This window comes from Orcinus orca, chromosome 5 (assembly GCF_937001465.1).
Source record: "Orcinus orca chromosome 5, mOrcOrc1.1, whole genome shotgun sequence".
Lineage (NCBI taxonomy): Eukaryota > Metazoa > Chordata > Mammalia > Artiodactyla > Delphinidae > Orcinus > Orcinus orca.
Window position 1 is genome coordinate 96,808,807 of NC_064563.1, and position 17,716 is coordinate 96,826,522.

Sequence of the window (17,716 nt, forward strand, 5' to 3'; positions counted from 1 at the left end):
CTGGAAAGTACCTTCTAAGCTGAAAGGTAATAAACTGAAACGTGTACCATGCTTTTACAAGGTTCTTTGGGAGAACAAAGGTCTCCTTGATAGTATAAGCACTCTTTGAATCCTTGTCATGAGTCCATAGGAGCACTGAAGTCCATATAAATGCTTAAGGGACAGTCCTACTTAGTTGTATAGGCTATTACGAGAGAAACAGGAAAAATCCACGGTTAATTGCTGTAGTAGCAAGGCCCTCTGGGTTTCTTTCTTCCCTGTTTATTTTAATAATTTCTAGGTGCTGTCAAGTTATCAGAAAACAGAGGAAAAAACTGAAAAGTGAGACCTTCTTCCCTAATTAAAAAAGACTGGCATTCTGAAACTTTCGAGACCTATTTTTCTCCCTGTAATTTCTAAGATATTAAGATGTAATAAAGGTGGGATATTTTATTAGAATATTAAAAGATAAAAAGTTTTAATTAGAACTTCTCAAGTCATTCATTTGCATAGCTAGTTGTACACGCACATTAACTATATATCATCATGAAGCAAAGTAACCTCCAGTAATTATTCCAAGTTTCTTCTACAACCTTTTCTTGTTCCAACCCTCCTCTACTTTTTCCCCTTGGTGGATTCCATGTACACATTTAGAGTGGGGTGAACTTCTTTATTTTAGGGCAATTTTCTAAACCGCTTCAACAGTCTCAAGAAGTAAATCAACAAACATTAGCATTAAAGGTCAAAATGTGTGTGTACACACACATGTATATACATATATAGAAAACTTAGGTCTCCTGTTTGTATTTTATTGTTTTTACATATCAAATGGCAACTTTTATATGGTTTAGCCAAATGCATATATATGTAAGCATGATATGCATGAATATGTGCATGTATTATATATCTATGTATCAATATTTATCACAGAACATTGATTTGTACGTCAGTGAAAGTAAAGGATCACATGTCAGTTTTCATTTAGCAGTACTTCATATCACAGGAAATTTTACCCAACAAAACAACAGAATATTCTTTTATTTCCTCATTGTAAAGCTCCTATTTGCATTTCAGGTTTTTTGTTTTCCTCACTGACAGCATGCACGAGCAGAATGAAGATCTCTAGAAGGCCTCTTACATAGATGCCTACTGTGGAGACACTACAGAGAGTTCAGTCTTCTTTCTAAAGAACATTTTCTAGTACCAGCCATCAATCCCACTTAGCAGTTACACTGCAGACTACTTACTGAACACCTTGACTACTGTAGGTGCCTCAAACACGTTGTCCTCAGTTACAAGCATGCACACAAATCTCTTTTCATCACTGATCTTTGCGTTACTGATAGAGAGAGTGTAGTTTTCTGAGAGGTTCAGTCTGTCTTTGTATTCTGGTACATCGTCGTACTGCACACTTTTCTTTGTAGAGGACCTGAAGGCAATAAATACTGGGGAGCCATCAGGCTTTTCCTAAAAATTGAAATAACAATACATTTTTAAAAAACAGGCATATTTAGATGTTTCAGGATTACAGCCAGAACAACAAAATTTTCTTGGCCGTATTATTCCACCAAAATTTGTAGTTTGGTCCAAGAAGAATAATTTTAGATAAGTGCCTCATATAAATCTTTGGTTATAGAAAATTACTCTTCATAAGAAGAGAAGCTGTTAAGTTCTTTTACAGGTATCAATTTAAATATACAAAAATGAAAGGACAGAACTTTAGGAATCCAAGCTTTTCTTGCATCTGGAGGACAGAATTAGTAACTGTTTTGAAAATGACAAGGGTTGGCCTTATGTCTAATGTAAAAGAAAAAATATAGATGAAAACAAACATATAAGTATTATGTTACAAAAGGATTTTCAGCTAACTATCAGAGCAAGCATACACTTGAGCTGCAAACACTCATTTAGAAATCCTGGGCAATTATCTTTAGCATGTTCATTACTTTAATCCACATACTTTATGTGTCCACACTTTTCAGTTTCAGCCAGAACTGGCATAGCTGACCTTTACACCTAACATAGCTTAATGAGTCTTCATAGAGGAACAGTATTTGCCCTTGTGAAATGATCATGTCCATTAAGCAATAGAATTAGATTAATCACTAAAACCCATAGTTTTGCTATCTGAATCTTAAAACTTAGCTCAAAGCGTTTTCATATAAAATCTGGCATATACAATTATGCCAAGAGCACTGAGACATAATTCATTTCTTTCTCTGCTCCCACAAACATTCTCTTACATACTAACAATAATCTAAAATAAGGGCCAATCCCTCTTCTACTTACCTCACAAGGCCTTTGAGAAAATAAAATATGATAAAACATTCTAAAATGCATGACAAATTTCAAGGTGCTATAAGGAGTAACATTTTAAAAATTATTAATATTTACTAATGTTATGGACTAAATTTATATGCCTAAGCCCTAACCCCCAATGTGGGATTAGTGGAGGTGGGCCCCTGAGAGGTGTTGAAGTTTAGATGAGGTCATGGGGATGGTACCCTCATGATGGGATTAGTGCCCTTATAAGAAGAGGAAGAAACGTGAGAGCTCTCTCTCTCAATGAGAACACAAAGAAGAGGTTTTGTGAGCACATAGCAAGTGGCAGCTTTCAGCAAATCAGGAAGAGGGCCGTCCGCAAGAGGTGAATCAGCTGGCACCTTGATTTTGGACTGCCCAGCCTCCAGAACTGTGAGAAATAAAAGACTGTTGTTTAAACTATCCAGTCTGTGGTATTTTATTATAACAGCCCAAGCTGACTAAGACAATTACTAAGCTAATCTTGGAGTCCAAAAGGTTTAGCTGGTTGAATATCTGAATACATCAGTAATATTTTCCTTAAATCTTTTAATTTTGCCACAGGTTTACAATGCAAATCCTTGTATTAAATCATTCCTTCATTAAGAAAAATATGTTAGACCAGTATCTTAAATTTCTATAATATATTTGTTCACTTATGCAAGAAATAATAGTTATTAAATTTCGAGCACTTAACCGTATGCCAGTGTACTTTCTTTGGGCTTTCCATGCATTAATGGATTTAATATTCATAACAACCCTGTAAATTACACATAATATTGTCTTCATTTTTAGACAATGGAGACAGAGATTGGTTAAATAACTGGTCCATTGCCCCAGCCAGTGTATCTCAGCAGGGCCAAGACTGGAGCTCCACAGCCTGGCTCCATTATAACTACACTATATCATTCTCGACAGCCATTAGATGCCTCTTCTGTACAAGGCACAGAGGCAGATGCTGGTGAAGAGGTGGTGGGAGTGAGGTAGGGCGGGGTGCACAGGGAGTTATGATCTCCATTCACAGGGAGATTACGGTGCAGTAAGAGAGAAACTAATCCATCTTTCCTCTGTGTTTGCTCCCTTTCACTCTTTCCAAATCTGCTCTTTGTCTTTCAGGTTACATTAAATTAGAGGTTGTATAGTATGTCTGCGAATCAGGACTGCTTTTAGAGCATATGGTACTTCAAATGTATCTCATCAGTTTATTACTGAAGGTTTTTGTTTCATTAACAATTAGAAAATTGTCATTATTATTTGTTTTCATTGCCATTGTGCCAGTTACATTTAGGTGAAAATTATTTCCTGGGCATCAGTAATGTCTATAATCACAGAAGTATTCACCACTGTATTCCATTTATTTTAGCATTAAGTTTGACTCAATGGTGAATGAGGTGGTAGTCTCCCAGACCCTTGGAATTTTAGGGGTGCTAATAGACTTTGTCCTCATAGGCCTTAACTTCATATTTCCATTTTTATAGGGAGCCAGAAATAGTTAAAAATTACCCAGTGTGAGCTGGATAACAGGAGGAGGGATCAGGGAAGTGCTATGCTGCCTCACCTCCTTCTTTTGCCTTCACCTGACCTTCACACAGTGTGTTTAGAGCTTAGTAGCCCCACACTCATAACAACTTACACTTTTCGTGCAATTACCATGTGCCAAGTACTAGGTAAATATTCTGATATGAGTTACTTCATGTAACCTTCACAACACTATAAGGAAGATTATTATTATTTCATTTTTTTTCTATGAGAAAATGGGGATTAATTCACTCATCCAGAATCCCACAGCCAACACATGGTAGAACATGTCAGTCTGACTTCACAACCAGATTTTAAAAGATTGTGTTATACTACCCCTGGGGTGCAACTTACGTACATTTCTATTCTGCACAACATTTGTTCTTGCAGATATCTGAGAGGAAAAGTTGTGTGGTTCAATAAACTTAAGAAATGAATGAACTCAGACAATTCATCATGTATCTTAATATAGGAAAGGCTCTGAGAAGTACTGCAGTAAAAAAACTTTTCAAAAATTATTGGACCATCACAAGAACTAAAGTAATATAGAAGTGTGATTGGATTTGAAGTAATTCAGAAGTGTAAGATGCTTTCAGGAATATATCAACCAATTAATTCTGCTTTTTTTTACGTGTGTAAGAATAATACATAATAAAAATCTATGCCCAAAGTCAAAAAAAAATATTGGACCATCAAATCCTTTTCCTATTCAAATACCTTTTAACATTTCATGGACCTAGGGAAAATTTGCCAGTTGTGTTCAATGAAACATATGTCCTCTTTTTAAGCTTGCAAACCATTGTGAGTCTCATGTGATCTAGCACTGGGAAATTGTGCCACACAGACACCTTTTGTTGGTCTTGGTAATGAAATTGAGATATTTTATCAAAGTTACCTAGCCTTTCCACATCACCTACCAGGATATCTACCCTTCATTTCCAGACCCATCGGTGCCTTGATACCTGAGAAAATATGATTTTGCTACCTGCAAAAAATGAGTAAAATCAGCAATGTTAAATTTTAAAAGGACCTACCACTTCGACTGAGTTCTAAGATCAAGTAACAGGCTTCTAATACTGATGACTAATTTTCAGTGAACATTTGAATGCTCTGGCTTCTGGTGCATCTTGCCTTTGCAGTAACTACACCAAACAAAACATGAGTGTGTAGAGAAAGGCTGCCATCTTCCACTAAGCTCTGTCGTATACTCCACTGATTTTACCCTGGAACTCTGCCTTTTCTTCTGCCTCAAACACTTCAGGGTGAATCTTTCAGACTAATTTGAGCTAAGAATTACCTGTTTACTGGCTTTATTTTAAAATAGCATTTGTTATGTAAGACTTAGGGATTATTCTTTTGAAATATTCGACACATTAATTTCACCTTTTTACATTTATATCCACAGTTGAATATTGTCATTACGTTAACTTGAAATTCACATCTACTCACAGAAGGAATTTTCTTTCAAAAACTAGAGGCAATTAACCAAGTCCAAGGTAGGTCACACTTACATATTTCCATTTGCCAAACATGAGATTCTGAGGTACACTGAGTCGGCAAGGCATGACAATGGTATCTCCATATGCTGAGTTTACAGTATACCATCCAAGACCTTTAGAAAAAAAGGAACACAAGAGAGAGAAGAGTTTAAATGTTTTCTTGAAATAAAGTAAATAACTTCAGTTCAAGATGCATTTCTTTTTTTTTTTTTTTTTTTTTTTTTTTTTGCGGTACGCGGGCCTCTCACTGTTGAAAGGCCTCTTCCGTTGCGGAGCATGGTCTCCGGACGCGCAGGCTCAGCGGCCATGGCTCATGGGCCCAGCTGCTCCGCGGCATGTGGGATCTTCCTGGACCGGGGCACGAACTCGTGTCCCCTGCATCGGCAGGCGGACTCTCAACCACTGCGCCACCAGGGAAGCCTCAAGATGCATTTCTTAATGAAGGTTATGTATTATAATTTTATCTTAAATGACATAAAACAAAGTATGTAGTTAGAACATATTTCCTATAAATATCAACAGCTCTTATTTAGCTACTAAGGCTTCAAATGTTACATAATTCAAATCTATAAACCTCTCAGTTTAGCGAGGAATAGATAAGTAGTATATGCCAAAGGAACAGTGTGGAATCTGAGGGTTTATTTTCACCTTCACTATATTTCATAAGAAAAAACTTCACTATATTTCATAGAAATGTGGGACTATACAAAGAGATTAACATGCTTAAAATTCTCAAAACTAGCTTTAAATATGTTTGTTTTTTTCATTTGAAAATATTGTTAAGCTTAAATTCGGAAAAATTTAAAAACTGAGAACTAATACATATAAGACCACAACTGAATCTTAAATATAAGTGGCAAAATGAGCATGAAAATGGCCTGCTTTACAGTATTAATGGTTAAAATACTAGTTTTCATTTTAATTATACATAAAATATTAACAGGAAAAGAATTTGTAAGGAATTCCCTGGCACTCCAGTGGTTAGGACTCCACGCTTTCACTACTGAGGGCGCGGGTTCAATCCCTGGTCGGGGAACTAAGAACCTGCAAACTGGGGATCCCCTGGTGGCAGAGTGGTTGAGAGTCCTCCTGCCGATGCAGGGGACACGGGTTCGTGCCCCGGTCCGGGAAGATCCCACATGCCACGGAGTGGCTAGGCCAGTGAGCCATGGCCACTGAGCCTGCGCTCTGGAGCCTGTGCTCCGCAACAGGAGAGGCCACAACAGTGAGAGGCCCGCGTACTACAAAAGAAAAAGAAAAAAAGAACCTGCAAACTGCGTGGCAGCCAAAAAAAAAGTATTTGTAGTATGAAATTTCTTCATGAAGTGATTACACTGTTTTTTGGGTAGACAATCCAACTTAAGCAATAGTTTGCTACTAAGGTAAAGAAAACTTCCTGGTCTTATTTAATTCTTTATTGAAAAGAATGTGATGATCAATAATTAAATTATCAACAATACCCACATTTTTGCATATGTATGTAACATACTATTCAAATCTGTATATATTTATGAAGTTTAAAGAAACATAGGCATTTAACTTGGCAATTGTATAGTACTTAGGAAATATATCAGATCTTTTTACCTTATTTTGTTTACAACTATCTTCAAAGTTAGATACATTTACAATTAAATACCTGTTAAGATATGTCACAGTTGGATATAGAGTGTTAAGGGGCTAACTTTATTTTAAACTGAAAAGAAAAAGAAATGATATTTTGTCCACCAGGTGGTGCTAAAGTGCAAAGCTAAGGCAATTTACAACACATGAATAAGACCATCTTATGACTTTCTGAAGAAACAAGATACGGTGGATACTATCTCTCTCTGTTACCCATCAACCACAACATATAAAAATTTCATATAGGGAGAAAAATCATTAACCTTAGTAAAGAAAGAAAAGGTAATAAAATTCCTATTTTAAAATTCTGTCAATTGAGGAATCTACTTTCCTCTAAAGCAATTTTGCTCCAGTGAACAAAAGCATTACAAAGAACACAAATTTCATGTAAATATACTGCACAACTACTTTCCAGAATTTTTAACATTGTTAAAATAAAGAATACAAAGTATAAGCCATGAGAATGTGTTTTTAACTTGCTATTAGAGACAAAATTTTACTAAAATTTTTATTACATTCTGTTTTATAATGAAAAATTACTGGGTGGGAGGGAGGGAGACGCAAGAGGGAAGAGATATGGGATATGTGTATATGTATAACTGATTCACTTCGTTATAAAGCAGAAACTGACACACCATTGTAAAGTAATTATACTCCAATAAAGATGTTAAAAAAATTACAATTTTCCATCAATAATGTTTAATTGTTTAGTATCCACCATACTTTAAATTCCTTTTTACTATAAATCATTGAAGAGCATAAGACTATAAGGTCTCTTCAGCCTTGTTAAAATAAAACTTGTGAGGATTTAGATATGTGGTGGCAGACAGGCAAAGTGATGACAGTTAAGAAATTGTTTTATTTCACAATATAGTACTTGTTTTCTACAATACTTTGGATATTAAATATGGAACTTGTATCATGTATTTTAGGATCTGTTCATGCAGGTTTGTCAAACCATGGAAACCATTTTGTGATTTAATATTTTGTTTTTTTCATCAATATATAGCAAGACACTTGAATATGTAATGACTCTAAGATAATGTGAATCTCTTCTTAAATTATGGTAAGACATGCACCTCTAATTATCTAGTATAATTATAAAAACATACCTTCTTTTGACAACTGACACTGCTCCCATGAACTCCATGGTTCAAGGAGTGAAAACAGTTTACACAGCTTAGGTACCAATGAGGTGAATCCTTCGCTAGGCACAGGGAAATAAAATATTCCTTTTCCAAAAAATGTAATGCTTTGCTCTTTCTTACAGACCATTTTTCTTTCCTCTTCTCTAAAGAACTTTAATATACACCAAATTTTATAATTTTATATTTTACAATTGATTTAAAAATTTAAAAATTTTATAATTTTTATAATTGATTTTAAAGCTGTATGACTTTCAAGTACATAATGTATTAGCATGATGAAAGCACAATCACAGCAGGAAGAGGACCATATATATATATATATATTTTAACATTTTTATTGGAGTATAATTGCTTTACAATGGTGTGTTAATTTCAAGTTATACATATGTTCCCATATCTCTTCCCTCTTGCATCTCCCCCCCACCCTCCCTATCCCACCCCTCTAGGTGGTCACAAAGCACCGAGCTGATCTCCCTGTGCTATGCGGCTGCTTCCCACTAGCTATCTATTTTACGTTTAGTAGTGTATATAAGTCTATGCCACTCTCTCACTTTGTCACAACTTACCCTTCCCCCTCCCCATATCCTCAAGTCCATTCTCTAGTAGGTCTGTGTCTTTATTCCTGTCTTGCCTCTAGGTTCTTCATGACCATTTTTTTTTTATAGATTCCATATATATGTGTTAGCATATGGTATTTGTTTTTCTCTTTCTGACTTACTTGACTCTGTATGACAGACTCTAGGTCCATCCACCTCACTACAAATAACTCAATTTCGTTTCTTTTTATGGCTGAGTAATATTCCATTGTATATATGTGCCACATCTTCTTTATCCATTCATCTGTCGATGGACACTTAGGTTGCTTCCATGTCCGGGCTATTGTAAATAGAGCCGCAATGAACATTTTGGTACATGACTCTTTGAATTATGGTTTTCTCTGGGTATATGCCCAGTAGTGGGATTGCTGGGTCGTATGGTAGTTCTATTTGTAGTTTCTTAAGGAACCTCCATACTGTTCTCCATAGTGGCTCTATCAATTTACATTCCCACCAACAGTGCAAGAGGGTTCCCTTTTCTCCACACCCTCTCCAGCATTTACTGTTTGTAGATTTTTTGATGATGACCGTTCTGACTGGTGTGAGATGATATCTCATTGTAGTTTTGATTTGCATTTCTCTAATGATGTTGAGCATTCTTTCATGTGTTTGTTGGCAATCTGTATATCTTCTTTGGAGAAATGTCTATTTAGGCCAATTTTTGGGTGGGTTGTTTGTTTTTTTTGATATTGAGCTGCTTGTAAATTTTGGAGATTAATCCTTTGTCAGTTGCTTCATTTACAAATATTTTCTCCCATTCTGAGGGTTGTCTTTTCATCTTGTTTATGGTTTCCTTTGCTGTGCAAAAGCTTTGAAGCTTCATTAGGTCCCATTTGTTTATTTTTGTTTTTATTTCCATTACTCTAGGAGGTGAATCAAAAAAGATATTGCTGTGATTTATGTCAAAGAGTGTTCTTCTTATGTTTTCCTCTAAGAGTTTTATACTGTCTGGTCTTACATTTAGGTCTCTAATCCAGTTTTAGTTTATTTTTTGTGTATGGTGTTCAGGAGTGTTCTAATTTCATACATTTACATGTAGCTGTCCAGTTTTCCCAGCACCACTTATTGAAGTGGCTGTCTTTTCTCCACTGTATATTCTTGCCTCCTTTATCAAAGATAAGGTGACCATATGTGCATGGGCTTATCTCTGGGATTTCTATTCTGTTCCATTAATCTATATTTCTGTTTTTGTGCCAGTACCAGACTGTCTTGATTACTGTAGCTTTGTAGTATAGTCTGAAGTCAGGGAGCCTGATTCCTCCAGCTCCGTTTTTCTTTCTCAAGATTGCTTTGGCTATTTGGGGTCTTTTGTGTTTCCATACAAATTGTGAAATTTTTTGCTCTAGTTCTGTGAAAAATGCTGGTTGTAGTTTGATAGGGATTGCATTGAATCTGTAGATTGCTTTGGGTAGTAGAGTCATTTTCACACCGTTGATTCTTCTAATCCAAGAACATGGTATATCTCTCCATCTTTTTGTATCATCTTTAATTTCTCTCATCTGTGTCTTATAATTTTCTGCATACAGGTCTTCTGTTTCCTTAGGTAGGTTTATTCCTAGATATTTTATTCTTTTTGGTGCAGTGTTAAATCGGAGTGTTTTCTTAATTTTACTTTCAGATTTTTCATCATTAGAGTATAGGAATGCAAGAGATTGCTGTGCATTAATTTTGTATCAGGCTACTTTACCAAATTCATTAATTAGCTCTAGTAGTTTTTTGGTAGCATCTTTAGGATTCTCTATGTATAGTATCATGTCATCTGCAAACAGTGACAGCTTTACTTCTTCTTTTCTGATTTGGAATCCTTTTATTTCTTTTTCTTCTCTGATTGCTGTGGCTAAAACTTCCAAAACTATGCTGAATAATAGTGGTGAGAGTGGGCAACCTTGTCTTGTTCCTGATCTTAGTGGAAATGCTTTCAGTTTTTCACCATTGAGGATGATGTTGGCTGTGGGTTTGTCATATATGGCCTTTATTATGTTGAGGTAAGTTCCCTCTATGCCTACTTTCTGCAGGGTTTTTATCATAAATGGGTGTTGAATTTTGTCAAAAGTTTTCTCTGCATCGATTGAGATGATTGTATGGTTTTTCTCCTTCAACTTGTTAATATGGTGTATCACATTGATTGATTTGCGTATATTGAAGAATCCTTGCATCCCTGGGATAAACCCCACTTGATCATGGTGTATGATCCTTTTAATGTGCTGTTGGATTCTGTCTGCTAGTATTTTGTTGAGGATTTTTGCATCTATGTTCATCAGTGATATTGGCCTGTAGTTTTCTTTCCTGTGACATCTTTGTCTGGTTTTGGTATCAGGGTGATGGTGGCCTCGTAGAATGAGTTTGGGAGTGTTCTTCCCTCTGCTATATTTTGGAAGAGTTTGAGAAGGATAGGTGTTAGCTCTTCTCTAAATGTTTGATAGAATTCGCCTGTGAAGCCATCTGGTCCTGGGCTTTTGTTTGTTGGAAGATTTTTAATCACAGTTTCATTTCAGTGCTTGTGATTGGTCTGTTTATATTTTCTATTTCTTCCTAGGTCAGTCTCAGAAGGCTGTGCATTTCTAAAAATTTAGAACCATATATTTTTAATCATTGTATCCCAGGGACAATGTCTGGCATTTACTGGGCATCTAATAAGATGATTTTTCATTTGAATCTTGTGCCATCCTTTCCATTTTGGTTATCAAATTAGCATCTTTAAAAACCAGGGAGGAGTTGACCACACTGGAACTTTGAGAATTCTTTTTCCTACCAAATACTGCAAAGTCTGTCATACACTGTCTTCGATGTGTAAGGAACATGGATTTGGGCTTGGATGGCCCTCTCTTACTTGAAGAGAAACAAACACAAAGCCAACATTCTTACGAGTTTATGGATTAAACTACAGGAGAGGACATTTCTCCCTTCCCTTTCAAGAGAAATTAAGGATTGTTTGTGCTATGTGATCTGCAAATGACACTAAGAAGTGACTTTTTCCTTACTTGTGATGAGCACAAAGCAAAGAGTTGTTTTTAAAAGTATTTGAAAATTCATGGATTGAGTCTTGTAGTGACTGCTCGATATCCAAAATTATCCAGGACAGGACTCTTCAGAGCACAGCAAATGCAAGGGAAATAAGAGATCTGACAAGAATGAGGGCAGTAGGTAAAAAGGCAATAGTTACAGATAGAAGCCCTGGTCCACAGACTGAAGGCAGAATACATGATAATCATTTGCATTATCACTTGTGGCATTAGGAGCCACAGTCATGATGATTTTAGAAATAATTTTCAAGTTTGTTATAATCATCAACTTTCCTCTTCAGGTAAGACTATAAGGGCTCTAGGTTCATCTGATAGAAAAACCAAGGCTTACACATGTGGGAGGGCTAATATCTCTAACCCCCTAGGGATACAGTAGCTACAAAGACTACTGTGATTTGGTGGTGAATTAGCATCCTGATTTCTAGAGACGTCTCAGTCTTTGAGATGAAGTGCCAGGGAGACCCAAAGCACCTGTCAACACAAATAATTCTGTTTATACTTTTCATAGAAGCAAGAGATTTTTATCTTTGAATTGCCAAGTCTGAATTAAATTTAGCCTACTAGAATTCCCCTGCAATTCTCTCCCTGTAATATTAGTTGGTTAATTTATTCATGGTTTTGTAGCATAGAGATTATTGGATACAATTGCAAATACAGAATGCCTATGCTGTCCTTCCTCAAAGAGGCAAAATATAAAATATAGAAGGAAATGTGTGTGTGCACAAGGGTGTGAATTTCTGTGCTATACGTGTTATGTCTACTTGTATATTGTATGTCATAAGATACTTTAACCTGGGCTAAATCACCTTTTGTATTAAATGTTTTAAAATTTTAACATAGTGTTATGAATTATTATCACTGTTGCTATCAAAATGTCCTGACATAAAGTAAAACATAAATATGTTTGGTAGTGTATATATGTCAATGCTACTCTCTCACTTTGTCCCAGCTTCCCCTTCCCTGTCCCCTGTAAAATAGATAGCTAGTGGGAAGCAGCTGCATAGCACAGAGATATCAGCTAGGTGCTTTGTGATCACCTAGAGGGGTGGGATAGGGAGTGGGGGAGGGAGATGCAAGAGGGAGGGCACATGGGGATATATGTATACATATAGCTGATTCACTTTGTTACACATCAGAAACTAACACAACATTGTAAAGCAACTATACTCCAATAAAGATGTTTAAAAAAAAATACGTGTTATATTTGAGAAGCAGTATGTAATAATTTAATGATTCTTATGAAGAGTTATTAGCTAAAGGTAAAGAACAATAGAACCTAGAAAGGCTATATAGGAGAATTCAGTGGGAATAAAATGAGATAAACACAGCATAAGAATAATCTCTTGACCAAATAATTCTCACACGTAGAATTCTCAGGCAAGTGATCATAAAGTACAAGATAATTATAGTTATGCATTTTATATAGCAAATAATTTAAAGAGGCACTGAAACAGACTGGCAACCTTTTGAAGTTAGGTGAACACTTTATATTTCTAAGTAAAATAATAAAACTGTAATAATTTTGGCAATATTGATGAGAATTCCTTTTTCTGTATAAAGTAATTCTTAAGGACTATCAAGGTCAGAGTAATCATTCTCTTTGCATAGCTGACAACTAGACATTTGAGTTGAGGTCACTTAAACATCAGAATCTGCTACCACGTTTCAAGCAGAAGTACAGCAAATAATATAGAATAATATAGGACCAGAATTCATCAGGGTCTACTTTACATGCTGTAATTTAGCATGGTTAATTATTTTTTATTGCACTGATACTTTAAAAGCATCATCATCCTTGAAAGCTTTTTCTCTTTTTAGCTCTGTATCCCTGTTAGGTGCCATAGAAGGGTTAATCACATTATAATTGGCTCAGAGTTTACAACATAAAAACTAAATTCCAGTTGTACAGAAATTTTAGAGATATATTTGTGCAAATGAATTGTTGGGGAGGAAGTGGGTAAAAATGAGAGTTATCCTTAGAAATTACGTTCATATTTATTTGACTGATTTTGACAGATAAACATGCTAGTGTCCTTATTTGCTTCATTAATGAATTAAGATATGTACAACTCTAATTAAAACATGTAAAACATGTAGTGTTTCTCAGTCTCATTACTATTGACATTTTGGGCTGAATAAATCTTGATTGTGGGGCACTGTCCTATGTACGTTTAGCAATATCCCTGTCTCTGCCCATTGGATGCCAGTAGCACCTTCTCCTCATTATGACAACAAGAAAATCCTCAGACATGACAAATATCCCCTGGGAGGCAAAACTGCCCCCTGAAATCCCATCTAGTTGAGAACTACTGATTTAGACCTTCACTCATTTGATAAAACTGTGGTTTCCAATAAAGGGATCATTGTTGTAAAACAGAATCTTAGTGTAGGACTAAATAATCACTGAATATGAATGAAGGGATGGAGGAAGCAATGGCACATAGTAACATTGGTTATTATCAAATTTGTTTTCCTCACAGAAACATATTATATTAAACTATAATAGGAGGATTGATTTCTAACTTTGAAATATTGGGATCCAATCCAATCCAAGAAATTACAAAAAATATACTGTTTTAGCAATTCTACTTCATATACTACAATCAAGCACAAATTATACCTACTATATATGCTTTCTAAAGTGTAGATATCATATATATTTTATTTGATATGATAAAATATCATAGTTCTACTGATAGAGAATAAAGCTGATGCCTTTAAAGAGTCTTCCAAACCTGATTTTATGATTCAATGACACAAAGTTATCTTATCTCATAATTCCTCCCATAAATTTATTATATGAAACAAGAGTTTAAAATTTTTGTCAAGGTCGTGTAATATATAACAAGTAAAATTTGTTTGTGTGTGTCTGTGTGCGTGTGTGTGGTACAAGGGCCTATAATTCCCAAGTAACTTGGACTGCATGGCAGGTGGGAGAAGACATCTGAGGGAATCGAATGTCATTTTGAGAAATACTGAAAACAGTTATTCTATTCCCCCCCCCCCTTTTTTTTTTTTTTTTGTGGTACGCGGGCCTCTCACTGTTGTGGCCTCTCCCGTTGCGGAGCACAGGCTCCGGACGCACAGGCTCAGCGGCCATGGCTCATGGGCCCAGCCGCTGCGCGGCATGTGGGACCTTCCCAGACTGGGGCACAAACCTGTGTCCCCTGCATCGGCAGGCAGACTCTCAATCACTGCGCCACCAGGAAAGCCCCTCTATCCCCTTTTTCATTTTCTCTTTATAAACTTGGGTACTTGGGGGTCAAGCTGGGTTTTTGCTGAATCAGAGGTAGGAATACATTTGTTCAAACTTTACTTTCTACCTTGCCTTTCACAAGTGTTATATATTATAATGTAGGTATAATTGTGTAATGCCTACATATAAGAAAAAGAGTAATTCTTCTTTTCTCTTTCTCTCATCAGTTCCTATAATTTTATAAATGCATTATATTATATCTTTTAGATAAGTGTTATTCCACTGTGGAATAACATTTCGATGGGAAAAAAACATCTTACCAAATTATTATTGCTAGTACTCAGGAATATGTTTTAATATATGTGTTCTTTATATTACTTCCAAGTTTGGCATGTTACTTGGAAGTGCTCAAAATATTTATCTTTTTAGTGATGTATAGGTCAATGTAATAATCCATATTATGCCATAGAAGGGAGATCTATAAAAACAATACAATTTTAAAAATACAGTACCAGTATTTGCTGTGCTGAAAATTATCTTCTCAATTTACCACATGCCGCATTATACTCTAAGCACAGAATGATCTATGAGGCTGGATAAGTTACAATTCTTCTCAATTAGTTTAGGCTTTACCCCATCTCTGCTTCATTTTTTATCATTGTTCCTTGGGATCATCTGCTCTGGCTCAATTCCTACATATCCTTCAAGGCCTATCTCAAAAATCATCTATTCATACATTCAAACATGCATCAAGTATTTACTGAACACCTATTATAGGCAGAGTGCTAGATGTTCTTTGTGGGGGAAATATATAAAAAAGATACTGAGGCCTACTCCTGAAGGAACATGATGGAATTTGTATGAGCTGCTTATTAGGTAGAGAAAGTGGTATGGCAAAGCAGAGAAGGGAATCACAGCAAAAAGCTTGAGGGTATTGGTTTAGGATTCTTGGAGGAAATTTCATCTGATCTGAACACTGAATTTCTATAAATGGGAAGATGAGAACTACTTCACCAGTCTGTCATAGCCAGGGACCGACCAGGCAGAGGCACTGAGTGATACTTGGTTTTCTCTCTTACGGCAAACTCCATTTTTTCTTTTTAACATCTTTATTGGAGTATAATTGCTTTACAATGGTGTGTTAGTTTCTGCTTTTTAACAAAGTGAATTAGCTATACATATATCCCCATATCTCCTCCCTCTTGCATCCCCTTCCCACCCTCCCTATCCCACACCTCCAGGTGGTCACAAAGCACTGAGCTGATCTCCCTGTGCTATGTGGCTGCTTCCCACTAGCTACCTATTTTACATTTGCTAGTGTATATATGTCCATGCCACTCTCTCACTTCGTCCCAGCTTCCCCTTCCCCTTCCCCATGTCAAATCCATTCTCTATGTCTGCATCTTTATTCCTGTCCTGCCCCTAGGCTCTTTAGAACCATTTTTTAGATTCCATATATATGTGTTAGCATATGGTATTTGTTTTCCTCTTTTTGACTTACTTTACTCTGTATGACAGACTCTAGGTCTATCCACTTCACTACAAGTAACTCAATTTCGTTTCTTTTTATGGCTGAGTAATATTCCATTGTATATATGTGCCACATCTTCTTTATCCATTCATCTGTCAATATAGACACTTAGGTTGCATGTCCAGGCTATTGTAAATAGAGCTGCAATGAACATTGTGGTACATGACTCTTTTTGAATTATGGTTTTCTCAGGGTATATGCCCAGTAGTGGGATTGCTGGGTCGTATGGTAGTTCTATTTGTAGTTTCTTAAGGAACCTCCATACTGTTCTCCATAGTGGCTCTATCAATTTACATTCCCACCAACAGTGCAAGAGTGTTCCCTTTTCTCCACACCTTCTCCAGCATTTATTGTTTCTAGATTTTTTGATGATGGCCATTCTGACTTGTGTGAGGTGATACCTCATTGTAGTTTTGATTTGCATTTCTCTAATGATTAATGATGTTGAGCATTCTTTCATGTGTTTGTTGGCAATGTGTATATCTTCTTTGGAGAAATGCCTATTTAGGTCTTCTACCCATTTTTGGATTGGGTGGTTTGTTTTTTTGATATTGAGCTTCATGAGCTGCTTGTATATTTTGGAGACTAATCCTTTGTCAGTTGCTTTGTTTGCAAATATTTTCTCCCATTCTGAGGGTTGTCTTTTCATCTTGTTAATGGTTTCCTTTGATGTGCAAAAGCTTTTAAGTTTCATTAGGTCCCATTTGTTTATTTTTGTATTTATTTCCATTTCTCTAGGAGGTGGGTCAAAAAGGATCTTGCTGTGATTTATGTAAGAGTGTTCTGCCTATGTTTTCTACTAAGAGTTTTATAGTGCCTGGCCTTACATTTAGGTCTCTAATCCATTTTAAGTTTATTTTTGTCTATGGTGTTAGGGAGTGTTCTAATTTCATTCTTTTACATGTAGCTGTCCAGTTTTCCCAGCACCACTTATTGAAGAGGCTGTGTTTTTTCCATTGTATATTCTTGCCTCCTTTATCAAAAATAAGGTGACCATATGTGCATTGGTTTATCTCTGGGCTTTCTATCCTGTTCCATTGGTCTATATTTCTGTTTTTGTGCCAGTACCAGACTGTCTTGATTACTGTAGCTTTGTAGTATAGTCTGAACTCTGGGAGCCTGATTCCTCCAGCTCCGTTTTTTTTTTCTCAAGATTGCTGTGGCTATTCGGGGTCTTTTGTGTTTCCATACAAATTATGAATTTTTTTTGTTCTAGTTCTGTGAAAAATGCCATTGGTAGTTTTCCATTTTTTATTATAGAAATTTCTACAGATTAGATCTTTTATCTTCGTAAGGAACATGTCC

At 36.0% G+C, this 17,716-nt stretch overlaps 1 protein-coding gene across 3 annotated transcripts in view; it reads right to left on the reverse strand.

The window, feature by feature from the left end:
- ALCAM (activated leukocyte cell adhesion molecule) overlaps positions 1-17,716 on the reverse strand; it is a 201,776-nt gene that overhangs the window by 53,896 nt on the left and 130,164 nt on the right. For all 3 annotated transcript variants that reach the window (XM_004272085.3, XM_049710642.1, XM_004272086.3), the window contains exons 2-3: positions 5,310-5,410; positions 1,227-1,446 (exon numbers count right to left, since the gene is read on the reverse strand). In XM_004272085.3, coding sequence (XP_004272133.2) covers positions 1,227-1,446; positions 5,310-5,410 — 321 coding nt within the window. The remainder of the gene's footprint in view (positions 1-1,226; positions 1,447-5,309; positions 5,411-17,716) is intronic.